General features: G+C 40.0%; 3 protein-coding genes across 4 annotated transcripts; 2 read left to right on the forward strand and 1 right to left on the reverse strand.

Annotated features, from left to right (window-relative positions):
• Positions 1-981: 981 nt before the first annotated feature.
• LOC137800399 (CMRF35-like molecule 3) lies at positions 982-3368 on the forward strand. The gene is made up of 3 exons (XM_068597579.1): positions 982-1339; positions 1912-1969; positions 2119-3368. Exons 1-3 carry the CDS (start codon positions 1027-1029, stop codon positions 2216-2218), a joined length of 471 nt encoding a protein of 156 aa, XP_068453680.1. The 5' UTR covers positions 982-1026; the 3' UTR covers positions 2219-3368.
• A 1054-nt stretch (positions 3369-4422) lies between these two features.
• Positions 4423-9392, forward strand: LOC137800398 (cell division control protein 42 homolog). 2 transcript variants are annotated; one of them, XM_068597577.1, is made up of 6 exons: positions 4423-4554; positions 5070-5201; positions 5310-5382; positions 5489-5598; positions 6863-7060; positions 7243-9392. In XM_068597577.1, exons 2-6 carry the CDS (start codon positions 5097-5099, stop codon positions 7330-7332), a joined length of 576 nt encoding a protein of 191 aa, XP_068453678.1. In that variant the 5' UTR covers positions 4423-4554; positions 5070-5096; the 3' UTR covers positions 7333-9392. The 2 variants fall into 2 exon arrangements, with proteins under 2 accessions (XP_068453678.1, XP_068453679.1); XM_068597578.1 differs by having other exon boundaries at positions 7918-9392.
• On the reverse strand, positions 9290-12687 carry LOC137800396 (F-box only protein 6-like). The gene is made up of 6 exons (XM_068597575.1): positions 12253-12687; positions 11572-11821; positions 11356-11470; positions 11158-11253; positions 10527-10662; positions 9290-10305 (listed from the first exon to the last, which is right to left on the reverse strand). Exons 1-6 carry the CDS (start codon positions 12364-12366, stop codon positions 10159-10161), a joined length of 858 nt encoding a protein of 285 aa, XP_068453676.1. The 5' UTR covers positions 12367-12687; the 3' UTR covers positions 9290-10158.
• Positions 12688-15548: the final 2861 nt, after the last annotated feature.

Genomic DNA, 15548 nt, shown 5'->3' on the forward strand with positions numbered 1-15548 from the left:
TCATACATAAAATAATAACTGGAACTGCGGCTTGATGAACACGGGACACAACTGCACTTCAGAAGACAACGTAAAGTAAAACATTGTGGATGTGATGTGCACGTCGAATATTACAACCCGTGGAAATAAATCTGAAAGCATAATCTTTTATGATAATAATACATGACATCAGTTATGTCATTTTTAAGCCATTAAACATGTACAGTGGCTCAAAATGGGAAAGATTTCAATGAGATGAACTAAGGCCTGGGGAAATACAATGTTTGTGAAGCATTTGGGCAAAATATGTTTTTGTTTTTGTTTGTCCCATAATAAATCATACCGCTGCACATACAGACACGTAGACGGGTAGAGAGACGGGTAGATAGACGGGTAGATAGACGGGTAGATAGACAGACTGTGTCGCTTTCTCACGAGTCATTTCTGTTCAGCAACAGGAAGACTGCATGTTTGTGAGAAACGGGAACATTCTTTATATTTTCTTCATCTTAATTCATCTTCTTTCTTCCTCAAATACACAAAAGAAACAGGAAGAGGCTGATAGAGACTGTACTAAACATCATATCTCCTCTAATGGTCTTTAGTGCCATCTGCTGTTTAAGCAAATAAACTGGCCTTACGGTTCCCACTCCAACGTATCCCACACAGAGGGACACTACAGGAATATTCACGTGCTCAGCACATCTCAGCATAGTGATGACCTTACAAACACAAGCCCACTCACATAAACATTACAGAAAGCATGTGAATCCTATTGCACAACCTTGCCAGTGAGGAGCCACAAGAGGAAGCCGGACCATGTTGCAAACGTTTGCTTCTGCTTCCCATTGTCCTTTGCATTTTCATCATGAAGACCTCGGAGTTATCGCTCGGCCTCTTTAATGGTAATAGCAGCTTTTTCTTTTTAAACACGGTCGATGCGTAATGTTATAGACACTGGATTAACTTGCGTTTTTTTTGTTGCATTTCACAGCTCCAGTTCTCTGTTTCTTCTGGCTAACGAAGCAAGCTGTGGCCTCGGCCGAAATGTCGGCTCCGGAGGCGGTGACAGGAGCGTACGGAGGGTCTGTGACGGTCGCCTGTCAGTACGACCGTCAGTTCAGCGACTACTCAAAGTACTGGTGCAAAGGACAGATCTATGAGCTGTGTGAAATACTGGTGAAGTCACCCAGAAGGCGACCAAAAGACAGGAGCTCCATCGTAGACGATAAGGAGGCGGGGGTCTTCACTGTCACTATGACTTCTCTCAGAGCGAGTGATGCGGACAAGTACTGGTGTGTCATCGCCAGATCTGGAAGGAATGTGTACGCTGGTGTCAAGCTCTGCGTCTCCCACACAGGTAGAAGAGTTAGCTCAGACACTTCATCATGATTTACTGCCCCAGAAAGATAAAAAAAACAACTCATAAGCTGACTTTAACTCTATCTGTCTGTCCGCTGAAGTAATTGCCTTGTGTTGTTTTAATGTGTTGTGAAGTCAAAGAAAATGTTTCCACATTGTAGACAAAAGGTTTCTGCTGCAACTAACTAACAAAAATGACTTTTACATTTTGGGAACAACACATTTTTCACTCCTATGAAAGTAAAATGTGAATTATTAAACCCATCGTATCTTTTTTCAGGGTGTAAAAACATTTGCAAAAGTGTTTCGATAATATATTCCACAGCAAAACATACATATTCTTATTAAAGCAGTCCCACAGGGACCTACATAATTCACCAAAAACACTATTAGTAATAATAAAATGTGCAAACAGTATCGTGGTGATAGCAGCACAACATATACTGAATATTCAGTCAAGGAATAATGGCCTAATATGATGGTTAAACATAGTGTCGACAGGATTGATCAGTAAGTAAATGTCATTTGTTGATGTTTAATACAAATTAAATATGATTTTTTTTCCCACAGTGATAACAACAACAACAGCAACCACCACAACAACTCATCTGGAACAAGAGGTAATAAGGTAAGAAGAGTCGACAGGCAATTGTCATTCAGTGGAATATTGATAAAATATTAAAAGCAGTTGATATAATAAAATGTATAAATATATGAAATGCTGTGCCACAAACCAAATGATTCTAAACCCTTACTTTGTTTGTTTGTTTGTCCCAGTTGGTGGGCGACTCTGCGTTGGATCCTCTTTGTTCTCATGTTGTGTTGTTTGGTAACAACACACATTGCCGTGTGGAGGATAACGGCTGCAGGAAAATAACTTCAACAATTTCAACAATCCAAAACTCAAACGTCTATGATTGAAAGTCCTGTGTGATTTATATTATCATTTGTACTGAGGCTACAAAACTATTCCTCTAGCAACATTCTATCAGTGTGTGAATGAAACAGAGGAATAAACCAAGTGAGAAGGTGGCTTTCGGCTTCTTTTTTCTCAGTATAAATGATTAAAACCTAAATGAATTTGGTGCCGGGGCATAAAGATAACTTTGGGCCTAACTTTTGAATATCCAATCATCTGAAAATTGGAACCTCTGGAGAAGTGAGGCTCTTGGCTTTTATTTAACATATTTGCAGGTCTTCATAGAGGTTGATGTTTTAATTTCGAACCACCAGTTTCTCTGAATTATATACAATCTGTCAGTGCTTTAGTACTTCAAAGAGCTGAACCACAAAACCGAAGGCCCAACTCTTGGGATATATTGACCAACATTAAAGTGGAATGGTGGTTATGTCCTGTTACATTCTTTGTCAATCAAAGAGAGGATCACAGCCGTAGATTAGATTGTTCTTAGAAAATGTTATTGGATACCAACAGCTGAGTGTTTCTCTATTCACGCAAAGGGGTGAGTTTCAATCTGTCTCAGCCCAAATCCTAGACTAGAACTAAAACAGGAGACAAACGGGTATGCTATATGTATTCATAAGTGTAACACATGGGATTTGATCTGTAAAATGTGCTGCGTGGATGTTTGCACTGTAAAAACAAGGAAAAGACACCAAAAGCAACAACGCAGAGATGTGTGGTGTGTGTGGAGATCTGCCCAAACAACCGGCTGCTGATCTGGTTTAAAGGCAAGGGGGGCGGAGGGGGGTTACCGGGTCCAGGTGGGTCTCGTGTCAATGAGTACCCTCCAATAGCGCTGCAGCCACCAACATAAGGAGAAGGGACCGTCACAAATCAAAGCTAAATTTAAACAGAACATGTGACGGATTATCTCAAAGAAGCAGTGGGGATTTGTGAACCTTGTCAAGCAGATTTCATTAGCTTGCTGGTTGGAGCAGCAATATATTGGATAATTGTGTCTGGCCTGTGCTCTCAGAGAATAGCACATAGAACCGCATATATTCACCGTTTTATTAACAATGACTATTCTATTCATGTGCCACAGTAAAGCCATCAGTGTAACAGCGAGCCAGCAAGCAATAAAGGAATTCAGCCATTCTATTGTTGCACCTGTTCATTTCCTACGGTGACATTCAAACAGTCTTCCACATAAAGGTCTGTGTTAATGAAAGTGCCCTCACAGGATCGTGGCAACTTGTAAATGGCAAAAGCAACAAAAGATCATTAAAGTAATGCAATATTCATGTCACGCTAATTGTATTGTATTCTTCATTTTTTAATATTCTGATAGCGGAATTTGCACGAGCTAAATATATAAAAATTAACGAAAAAACATGTTTGATACTCAAATTACATAATTCATGTCAAATCAAAATCTATCAATTGTCTTGTTACATACAGAATGGCATGCAGCGTGTAGATGTAGGGTGGAGGAGGTGGAGCTCAAATTCAGATGAGGATGCAAGGTGTGAGAGATTTAGGAGGTGATGTCATCACTTCTGCTGCAGGAAACTCTGGCATGAACTCTAGTCAAGACAGCCACCATAACCAAAGAAAGTCATCTTTCAAAGTAAAAGCACAGCGAAAACAAGCGAACGGTTCAGGATGCAAGAACTACACTTGTTAAACAAAATCATTAAAACATGATATAACTGTCATTTGAGGACCACTTTAGGCGACTGGGATAAAGGGAATTTCATTTGGACAAACAGAAATAAAATAAAACCACGTAAAAGTCAAACTGAGTTGAATGTCATAGCCTGCAGTTTGTAAATCCCCTTGATGTAAAATTGTGGTTTGTGATATTGGGCTGTATAAATACAATTGACTTCACTCCATGCTGTCAAATATTATCAGCAGAACAAAAAGTACTATATTGGCATCCAATACGTAGTGGTGTATAAAGTCAAATGGCAATACTCAAGTAAATCAGTAAATTAATTATGAATTCCCATGTGGTGCCCATAATATAAAACCTGCATACGAAGGGAAAGTACCTCAAATTAAAACTGTAGATTTGAGTAAAAAAACAAAACGTTATAGTTAGTGTGGTTCCTGTCTATTTGTAATAATACAGTTTAATATTTACGCGCTAAATGTTTTAATGTGAAGGTGACGTCCGGTTTTATTCGCTCTACCTTGACGGACTCGGTCTCACTTAGCTTCTCGTAAGTAGCAAGTTGCCGCTGATCGCTGGTGCCAACGCCCGGCGAAAGAGACATCTACCGTCAGCCAGCGCAGGGACATTGGTACGTTACGAAAATGTGATCTGACTGATGCTCGAGCATGAATATAAGGTCGGACATTGTCTTCACGCCTCGTGTTGTTAGCTTGGACTGAGATGCAGCGAGTAAACTAGCGATAATGTACGAGCTAATGTTAAGCTAGGCTAAACTAGCTTGTTAGCATTGTCTAGTGATTGCTAGCCCTGCGTTAGCTTAGCTTGCTAGCCGATAACAAATACGTGTTCGACACCAATACGCGTTTAATAAGGCGGGCAGCGTCATATTGTGTGATTGGTCTACTCCCTTAATACAACAATACTATGATTTAAATGTGTATACAAGTGAGTTGACGTTGTCGATAGCTAACGTTAGGCTCTAGACTCTAGTGGTGATGGGGTGTGACATTTAACAAACGTTAGCTGAAGCTAGGCTACAAATTCTTTCCCCTTGAAACCCCCTTTTTTTTGCTTCATAGGGACCAATGTAACAGCAGAAATAACGCATGAAATGTCCTAACGAGTCATCGCCTCTCCCCACAGCTCACTGCAGAATCAAACAGCACAGATATGCAGACTATCAAATGTGTGGTGGTGGGCGATGGAGCGGTGGGAAAAACCTGCCTTTTGATTTCATACACCACAAACAAGTTCCCATCTGAATATGTACCCACAGTAAGTACATTTGGATGTGTTTCAGAGTCAGATGTGTGCTTTGCAACCTTTTGGTTAAGAAAGTAAAACCATCACATGTTGTTCACTCCCCCTTCTTATTTTTCACAGGTTTTTGACAACTATGCAGTAACTGTAATGATCGGGGGTGAACCATACACCCTTGGTTTATTTGATACAGCAGGTGAGATTATTATTGTTATTATTACTCTTCAGCATCAATCTTGGAATTAAGTACAATTGTTTGTCTGAAGCATAATACACTAATTTGTGGTGTTGCCTCTTTATAGGTCAGGAGGATTACGATAGGTTACGACCACTAAGCTACCCACAGACGGACGTCTTCTTAGTCTGTTTCTCAGTCGTTTCACCTTCCTCGTTTGAGAATGTCAAAGAAAAGGTGAGTACAAAGGGTTTATTAAATGCAGTAAGGTTGCTCCCCCCCAACAAAAAAATCTAACAACATCCTCTTTCAAAATATCTGAAATTAAACTGCTTGCACAGTGGCTTCCATGTAATCAAACTCTGCTCTGTTACTGAGTGATTTGAAGATTGTACAGCAGTAATGCAATGAGTTCAATAGTATAGACAGACTAATACCAAGGGGAGGTATGAATGAAGCTACAACTTGCTTTTTAAAACTGTTCTACATCGTAGACATGATTTAGACGCTGTATTCTGTGTATATAGTGATCTCTGATACACTTGATTTAAGCAGGCCAAAAGTAAAAAAAATAAATAGTTGTAGACTCTAAATGCAGCACATGTGCTGTTCAGTATTTCTCCTCCTTGCTACCTCTGTCATACATTTTTGTAATGTATTTTTCATACAGGAGATCACACTGGATCCTATAATCACAGATGGTGGTCAAAGTGTAAAGTAGAGGTTATTTAAAAAAGCCAAAACAAAAACTGTGAGACTGTGGTTTTGTGATGCTATTTTTAAGTTTGTAAAACAAAACATGTTTATGAATATGATTCCAGTGTTTAATCAATGAGCTGTATGGCTCACTGTTGGGAAGTGACTGGGATGATTATTTTATTCATAACACATCAGAATGGGTATTAAAAAATGCTTTCTTAACTTTATTACACAAAATGTATGAAATAAATACATGCATATAAATGTACTAAATAGTTATTTCTATAAAAAACGGTATCTGATACCGTTATTGATAGAAATAATGGTATCTGATACCAGACCGGCCTGTCAACAATACCCTCTCTAGCTATTTGAGATAGCAATGGAACGGCATCGGTCAATCACTTTATTGTAATCATAGGAAGTGGTGGTAAGATATATTTATTTTTGGTGACATAACATAGGAGATAAGTCTATGAAGTAACAAATACAACATGATGATTATTATTATTCCAGTGTGGACATGTACACATTTACAACCAATAACAAGGAAAATAAAGGTTCTAATATTGTAAAACAACCTCCCCTTTTTTTTAATCCAAAAATCTGTAATCCTGTCACTTTATCGACCAATAACCCCAGTCTTCAAACTATACAATCACATGTTTAGAACAGGTTTATTGATCTGAATTATTGAGTCTAGTTAATCGCATTGTTGTGCGTACTTGACGCGTCACTTGTAAATGAGCATTTTGGTGATGAGCTTGTGTGTTTGTTTGTGTTTTCTTCTTCTTCTCTCCAGTGGGTTCCAGAAATAACTCACCACTGTCCCAAGACCCCGTTCCTGTTGGTCGGCACTCAGATTGACCTGCGTGACGACCCCTCTACAGTGGAGAAGCTAGCCAAGAACAAACAGAAGCCAATCACCCCCGAGACCGCAGAAAAGTTGGCTCGTGACCTCAAGGCAGTCAAATATGTCGAGTGCTCAGCCCTAACACAGGTAAGATCTCCCATTAAAACCAAGCTTGAAGTCAGCGTGACGAGCATGTGCTTGAATGTCCGTTTCCAAGCAGGGGTGCACATACGTCGCCATGTCTTTTGCTAACAGCGTTTGGCCAAAAAACTTCATCTAACTCTTGTGTTTGTGTGCCTGTCTTTCTCCTTTCTTTTCCTCTTCTGTAGCGGGGACTGAAGAACGTATTTGATGAGGCTATCCTAGCTGCTTTAGAGCCCCCCGAAACTCAGAGAAAGAGAAAATGCTGTTTGTTCTGATGTCGTCTCGCATCTCGCTTTGCCTCTCGATTGTCTGCTGCTTACTCATTGTAAAGAGATGTCTGTCACTAAAATAACCACAACCGCTCTTTTAAACTTTAAAAACTTTGTGCCCATTAACTTTTTTCCCCCCCCCTCTGTTCATGCGTGCTTTCTTTTCAACTCGGCCTAATCACGATTACCCATGCTGCCTGATGTTACAAGAGTGCCAATCTTCAGTTCTTCATTCTGTTGTCAGCACCGTGGTGCAATTCTGTGAAACTGGACATGACTGCATTTGTTTGTTATTCAGCATCAGTTTTACCTACAAAAGCATTTATGCCACAATCTGTCTTAGACAGTAATAACCTTTTTTTCTTCTTTCTTTTTTCTACTGCATCATCAAAAATTCCCCATGGGCTTTTTGTCTTTACTCAGACAACTTGATCATGAAGGAGTCTTGTATAATGTTATTTGAATAAAGGAAACTTTTGATTGCCCTGCTCCATTTCTACACCAGCCTTCTTTTGCAATTAGTTCCCAGAAGATGCTAATATGTATTTGGAGCACAGCCCTGTTTTGAATATTAATATTTTATTTCCACAGAAAGGATTAAAGAATGTGTTTGATGAGGCAATACTGGCTGCCCTGGAGCCTCCTGAACCTAAGAAAAGGCGTAAATGTGTTCTGCTCTAAGTTTTTCGTCGCAGCCTTCTCCACACCCGTTTCCAAATCTAGGTTAACAGTACTGAAGAGGTTTGTTGCACAAGCACATTCCAACATGAGTGAGGATATTATGAAATGTTTGCCTTCTGACTGATTTAGCCTAACCTAAATACATATTCAATGTGTTGAAAGTGCTTTTCTTTTTTTTGGGATGGATTAACATCTGATGCTGTTTGTGATTATTTGATGCCATTGAAACGGTCTTACATGATGGGAACACTGAATACTTCAAATACATCTAACTGTTGGCGAAATAATGAGATGCTGTTTCAGTTTGACCACATGTTTAGAGAAGTGCGATTTCCAAAAGGAAACACTATGAAATGTTTTTTTAATACAATTCCTGTTTTATTGACGGCCCTGTAAAAGGCAAACAAGCTGAGAATGTTGGTAGTGAGCTGCTCCAATTATGTATTAGTATGTACTACATCTATTCTATATTTACTTCTCAAGTAATTCCCATAAAATTGATCATTTATACTACATGTTCAACCCTGTAGCACAAGACTGCATGTGGTTGACACGGCATTGTCGTAGAAAAACAGACAAATATTCTTTTAGGATTCATTAAAGGTTGACGTAGTTTTTTTCTTATACATAATTTTATGTTCAATGTCAACATCGCCTCTGGGCGGATCCAAGAAATATTTGACGATGTGACATTTCTAGGCTACGCTCCATTGTAGTACTCGTTGTGCCAAACTATAACTTTATAAATTGACACTTGTCAAAGTAGAGATCCGCCGATGCAGGCGTGAGGGAAAAGGTATGGAGTTATAATTGTCAATTTAACGAACTATATGCAAGAAGTTGGAGCACAACAATTTCCCAGTCGGTTGACTTTTTGTGACAGAAGTGAGGTAACAAAAAAAATGATGTGTCTTTGAATGCTTCTGAAAAATGGCAGTAGATAAACTTTGTAAGCGCTCCAGCCCATAAAACTCCCCGGCTAACGAACTATTTTGTAAAGTGAACAGACTTTGCTGCTGAAGTTGGTGACGCATTGTTCTTACAAAATGCTATACATAGTTTGGAACCCTGTGAAGATGTTTTTGACTGACTGAACTAGCACTATTTGCATTTTGTCTTTTACTATAACCGTGCCTGGATTGTGACGGGCTTGAATTTGATTTGTAAATATAGTGAGAATAACTCCTAACTTATTGACTGAATACAATGTGTGCATTACAAATAGAGATTTGGAGGAAATGTGACACTGAAATCAAAAAAACATGTTGAGAGAGAACGAGTTACTCTTTGGTTTTTATTCGATTTGACATCAAAGTTGTATTGTATCTCGCTTGTGATAAAGCACCACAAACCAGTATTATGAATAAACCTAACTTCAAATACTACATGGTCTCTGGCTTTATTAAAGGTTATGAAACTATACATTTCCCACAGATTGTACTTCTCCAATACACGTTTTCAGCATCAGAACATACACGTTAACAGATCAGTGCAAAGATTATTAGAATGTACATTAAGGCTGGTTCGTTATAGTGCTGCAGAGTTAATACAGTATATATATATGTTTCTTGCCATGTGACATTCATTCTTATCACGGATGTTGCACATCACCTACTCTGGTAGCTTTCATTCAATATTAGGAATGCTGAACGTGGAGGGTGACGTAGTGAAAGGCTGTTTTCATGGACCAGAATGACGCGTTGGTACTGAAACCACTGACCTCACTGCAAAAATGTGTCTCTGAGAAAATTGGATACATTTTTTTAGCCTCAAAATGTTAAACCCGAGGCCATGGGAGGTATTTCCTCGTTCTTTGAGTGATTTTGTTATAACCTTGCATTTGCATAATCTATTACTTTTTAACACTTTCAATTCGACTTCATGAGAAACTACGTTCTTTCACTTCTGCTGCTCAGCACTGTACAACACACAAGCGCGCTACGCCACTATAGCTCTACATGCACAGGTGGGTACATTTCATAAAGAATCTGATGCACAGTCATTTTTACAAGAACAAAAAAATAAATGTTACTTCAACATATAAAATGACTGCAGATTATATAAGGAAAATAACAATTGGTGCATTTTCCATCGAGAAGGTGCAATTTTTATGAAGAGGCAGGAAGCAGGCGGTCGGTGAAAACCATCAATCTATGTCTCCACTGCCGGACATATCTCAACACAGCTGTTGGTGACGCGTATCCCATACCATCCTGCCCAGAACTGAGTGTCCTTGCCTCCGTGGGTAAAACGGATGAACCTCACTCCTGGCCCGTAGTCCTGGAATACGTGGATCATCTGAAAAAATATACATCGGTAAGTATTGTCGTCCTCGAGTCCCTCCTCTGAACGTCATACTAATTACACTTAACATATATAGTTTATACCCACCGGCCATCAGGCTGGTGAACAGCTCCAGCTCGATAAGCTTTTCATCGTATAGAACAACTGTCTATTATCTGCATTTGACAGTAGAAACATCTTGAATCTTAATTTATGCCTCACGCTTTTGGACTCACCTGATTCCATTTTTGATCGTTCCACTGCTCGAAGTACACCGTGTCGGGAGCGAACGTCTTCACCGGCTTCTTTCTTTGATTCAGCAACTCTACGCGGATCTCATATTTGCTGCCGCAATCAAATCGCGGGGCGTACCTAATAAAACAAAGATCAGGGGTCTGCAATTCGGTTCAACCATCATCCCACAGCCTCAGCAGAAACACATTCCCATATGCATTTAATCCGTTTTGTTTATTGCTTTTCGTGACTTTAGAATCCTCATTTGGCCAAAATGACTCGCAGGTAAACATGCGTTCTGTGTTGTACGATGAAACGAGGAAAGTTGAAGCGCATACGGTCTCAATGCACAGTACAAAAAAGAAAGATGTGCAGATCCACACATGCCTCCTTCCTTCGTAGTTAGACGAATGTGGGCTATTATATATATATTATAATATATGCAACACGGTTGTATGTATTGAGCCTTTACTTGACCCTCGCTATCACAATCTTATGTGGATGTATGAAAAGTGTGTAAAAGTTTTTTGTCATCTATCTGGATCGGGTTTGTGAGCAATTCAATTTCCCATCATTAGGATCTTTAGAGCTGTGAGATTTGTGTGTGTGTATTTGTGTGTGTGTTTTCCTCACCAATCAGTTATTTTGATGTCTGGCTGGAAGTGATCCATAAACAATGGGTTGTAACCTTCCGCCTCCAAATCAATCAGCTGCGACTTCATGCACATCCTGCAGGACAACAGAGAGGTTTTGAGCCGCCACACAAATCACGATGCAGCAAAGCGCAATAATTCTCATTTGCTTTCTTGGACCACTGCTGCTCACGCTCACCCGTAAGAGGTCACAAAGTTTTGCTGGACCGTCTCATTCGGATGTGGCACCATGACGGCCTCCACTTTCCAGTTATCGCCGCCGCTCTCCAGTATCTGCCAGTTCTTCATCTCATCTACAACGAAAAGGGTGTAAGAGGAATTATTTTTGGAGAACCGATTTGTTGGGTTTAACGTCAACGGATGGTGAGTAAAATCGGTTCTGTGGCTTTCGTACGTTCTCCTTTCGTATTCTTGAGAAGGTTCCTCCTCTTCTTGCACAAGAAGTAAAACAGCCTCCAGTCTTTGGGGGTTTTGGAAGCATCGCGGAGGCGGTATCCCTCTCTTCGGCATCGCTCTCTCCACAGAGACTCACTGTCGGCCACCTCCCGCCACTGATGGCACACTAGCCGGGAAACACAAACCACCTGGTGGGGAGAGAGATTCAGGAAGATCTCCTCCAGGATCTCCAGAGGAACCTGAAACAGCTGGAAACAGACACGACACAGATGAGCTCAAACTCTGGATAGTCAGTCTAGTTTGGACCAATACCTCCATTGCATGCAATTTAGAAAAAAAACCTTTGGGATTAAGAAAGTACATATCTATCTATCTATGCATACAATCTTTTCATGTGTAGCTTATAAGTTCTTAAATGACAGCGGATCCTTCAGACTGAAGCCTACATCTGGAAAGTTAGCAAAATAAGTCCATTACCTTAGATTGTATTCAGTGTTTTTTACGCAACAGCGCACCTTATAGGTGCGTCTGCAAAATGTAAAACCATATGGCCTGAACTCAAAGTGTCACCAGTTTTAAATGGAACTTGCACGTTCAGATTGCAATACACTGTAATCAAGTTGTCACTTACTGCAGTCACGTGACGCCCTTAAAAAGCAGCTGCTCTGTAAACACTCACCGGTCCGTCTTCTTCAGAAAGCCAGGCTGACGGTCCTGCAGCTGAAGACGCGTTGTGGCTGGAGGCTAAAGCCGAGCTCTGAGTTGCACCCATCGCCTTAGCCTTCCTCTTCATGCCTCAGGGACAGACCCAGGCTGTCGGACGGGTTTGGACAACACAGCCAAATAAACCGAATCGCTACCGCCCCGTTTAACGTATGTATGCTACCATAACACGCACATTTAAATCCAATAACGCGCAACACGGAAGTGCGCTTCGAGGCAAAAGTGAGGTAAAAGCCGCTCCAATGTTGTCCTATAAGTCAATTTTAACAAATGACTACCGTTGCATGACGATTACTTTCGGTTACAACGCGTCTTATGTTTCATACTTCAATTCCCGACAGACATTCGGCTACTCTTCCTGTCGGGCGATGGGAGCATCGCTTGTTAAACACCCGAGCTGCACGTAAAACTCTGACGACGTCGGCGGCGTCGCTAGCGGCTGACGTCAGAACGTTAATCCCGCCCTCCTTGATTTGATTGGTTCAGCTGTGACAAATGGGCGGGGCGTATTTAGATCCTCCACTTCAGAGGAAGCGCCAAACGGCGAACTCGCTCCACCGTGAGTGACGTTCTCTCGGGATGGTGAAACACTGTCATCTGACTGCTGTACGTCAAATACAAGCACTCAGTGAATCCTTTGCACTTGTGTACACAACTTTAATATAGATTTGCATCGTGACCTATACTTTTTTTTTTTTTTTTTAACGTTTGAGATCAAGTAAAAAAGTAACAATAAGAAGCACAACCCACACACATTGTATTTCGTTTAGCTAATTATTATTTATTTACATCCTATAACATGTATTTATTTCACTGAGTGCACTAAGGTGTGAAGAGATTGTTTTACTGCATTAGTTTGCAGAGTGGCACACCTACCGTTGAAAGAGAGATTCATAGCTTGTCTCCTCATGTGGGACACGGCCAACATGGAACCGGAATTACCAGAATCATAGTTCAACTTTTTTTTTTTTTGTATCTACAAATTTTTGTAACTCCATGAAGATCAAATACAACATAATGAGGTTCTTATTCCTCTTTCTGTACACGTGTTCAGCAGCTTGTGGCACGTTAGACACACTCTCATGGCCCAAACACAAACACACACACTGCAAGGACTGTTGCATCCAAGGAGCCTGTTCATTTTAGAATGAGGAATAGCACTTCTGCTTCCTGGCACACAATCCTACTGTTTATGGTTATACAAGTGTTAAACAAGCGGATATTTATGCATTTATTTACTGAAAGTGGGTCAAATATGGATTTTTAAAATTATTTTTCATAACAGCTGCTGATCATATTTATTGTTGAAGTCTGTCATGCGGTATCACCATTACCAATTGAGTGTCTCAAGTGTCACGTGTTCCTGATCACTGAATTATAGTACGATTAAAAAGTACACTTATTCTGACTATTGGGGAAAACTTAACACAAAAGCGTAATGATGGGACAAAGAGAACAATTGATTAACTTGTGAAAACAACTCTACACCGATTGATTAGATAAATAAATGTCTTTAAGCAATCAGCTCGAGGTAGAGAGACGTCTTCAGGATGATAAAGTTATCATAAGGTCGTGTCTGGAATTCACGGTTTGTGACGCGCGTGTTCAGTGACGTGCGTTTGTAATCGATCAGCTGCATTAGTCGGTTCTGTACTATTTAGTAAAAATAAACGCGCTGCTGTGCATTAACATCCTGTCAGGTATCTTGCTTTAAAAAAAAGAAAAAAGTACAATAAAGTGTGTTGTTGAACTGAACGTTAAACACGATTGTTTACTCTGAAAGCCATCCAGTACACTGTGTTTTTAAAGGACTCATAAGTTCCTTCAGTGAGAGATTCAGGACGCCAAAGTGTTCCACCGAACGACTGAGGAGCTCTTTGTCCCGGCAGCAGTTTGATTTATTATTGAACACCTTTAGTTGTGGTTTTTAGATACAAATTTAGCATATTTTCATGTCGGTCATGTGTCTTGTTGTCTTGTTTCATATGACATTTTCTGGTGTTTGTTCTTACGCACCGCGAACCTTGTCTGTTGTTGTCTGTATGAGTCTGTTGTCTCTGGTGACAAATGAGTTTTCCCACTGGGGATTCATACTTTTTTGTTATATCATCAATTAGGCTATTTCACATATATGGATTCAGCATGTGGGATTTAATCATATTCTGAATAAAACAGGAAAAACAAATTAAATAGGTGGATTTTTAAAAATAAATCCCAAAAAGAAATCTTACTTCAAAAACAAAGTGATTTCTTAAAGCAATGTTTCATCTCCTGTCATCATGTAGACTTTTTATCACTGTGACTCATGTCTCAAGCCCTAAAAACCTTCTGGTCAAACCATATCCTCCAGTTATCATGGAGAAAATACAGATACACAAATAGATTGTCGTGATGAAGAAGTTGTCAAACTCAATTTCTTTTCAAGAGAATCATCACTGTAGAGACAGAGCCGTTGTTTTTGGCTCTTTCAGGAAGCATTTGGCCAGTATCTCAGCCCTCTTTGCATCATCCACTCATTATTATTCCTGAAAAGACAGGATTGCACCTTTTCACAGGGAGTTAAGCAAGCTTTGGTCTTTCCGTGGTTTCCGTTAATCCTCCCTTTTCCATTTATGGCACACAAACAAGTGAAGACGAGGGGAAGCTTCATTAACATTCCTCCCAGATCAAGGACGGAATCACAGGTTAGAAGACCTGCAGTGTAACGGACACGGTGACTCGGTTGGAGCGATGAACTCTTTCTCTCGCCTCTACATCATCACGACACGCTGAACTACTTCTAAAGCTGCGACGTTTCACCTTTTAACTCTCAGCTTACACACAGTCATCAGCAATGCTTCAATTAAACCAAAAAGAATCAAAAACAATTCATCCATACAATAAATAAACCAGAAAAGGGTTGCGCAACATGAGAGAGACTGATTTTAATAATATGGCAAATAAACAAATGTGCATTCATGTATTCAATCACATAGGCACTGCAGTTTGTGTACGATACAGTACATAGACCTCCATCCTAAATTACAAGCCATATACCAAAAATAAAGGGATACCAATGAGGCTAAAAGACCCGGAAAAGAGGATGGTAGCCATCGATTTGGGCGTGTCATTAGACTTTCAAAGCAGGCCGCATACCATCCATGGACCCTGAATTATGATCAATCCAGTCTGTGATGCTTCCACTCCGCGTATTTAAATGAATATAAAGACAAAAAAGGTAAATGATTTTCAGAGTAACAAGAACTCCAAGGA

Source organism: Clinocottus analis, unplaced genomic scaffold (assembly GCF_023055335.1).
Source record: "Clinocottus analis isolate CAN_PGR_092001 unplaced genomic scaffold, fCliAna1.0.p SCAF_4, whole genome shotgun sequence".
NCBI classification, from domain to species: Eukaryota; Metazoa; Chordata; class Actinopteri; order Perciformes; family Cottidae; genus Clinocottus; species Clinocottus analis.

Coding starts and splice junctions, on each gene's coding strand:
- LOC137800398 (XM_068597577.1), top strand. CDS start 5,097: ATGCAGACTATCAAATGTGTGGTGGTGGGCGATGGAGCGGTGGGAAAA. Junction 5,383..5,488: donor TGGTTTATTTGATACAGCAG/GTGAGATTATTA, acceptor GCCTCTTTATAG/GTCAGGAGGATTACGATAGG. Junction 7,061..7,242: donor AGTGCTCAGCCCTAACACAG/GTAAGATCTCCC, acceptor CCTCTTCTGTAG/CGGGGACTGAAGAACGTATT.
- LOC137800399 (XM_068597579.1), top strand. CDS start 1,027: ATGTCGGCTCCGGAGGCGGTGACAGGAGCGTACGGAGGGTCTGTGACG. Junction 1,340..1,911: donor GCTCTGCGTCTCCCACACAG/GTAGAAGAGTTA, acceptor TTTTTCCCACAG/TGATAACAACAACAACAGCA. Junction 1,970..2,118: donor CTGGAACAAGAGGTAATAAG/GTAAGAAGAGTC, acceptor TGTTTGTCCCAG/TTGGTGGGCGACTCTGCGTT.
- LOC137800396 (XM_068597575.1), bottom strand. CDS start 12,366: ATGAAGAGGAAGGCTAAGGCGATGGGTGCAACTCAGAGCTCGGCTTTA. Junction 11,471..11,571: donor CAAGAATACGAAAGGAGAAC/GTACGAAAGCCA, acceptor TTTTCGTTGTAG/ATGAGATGAAGAACTGGCAG. Junction 11,254..11,355: donor AACTTTGTGACCTCTTACGG/GTGAGCGTGAGC, acceptor GTTGTCCTGCAG/GATGTGCATGAAGTCGCAGC.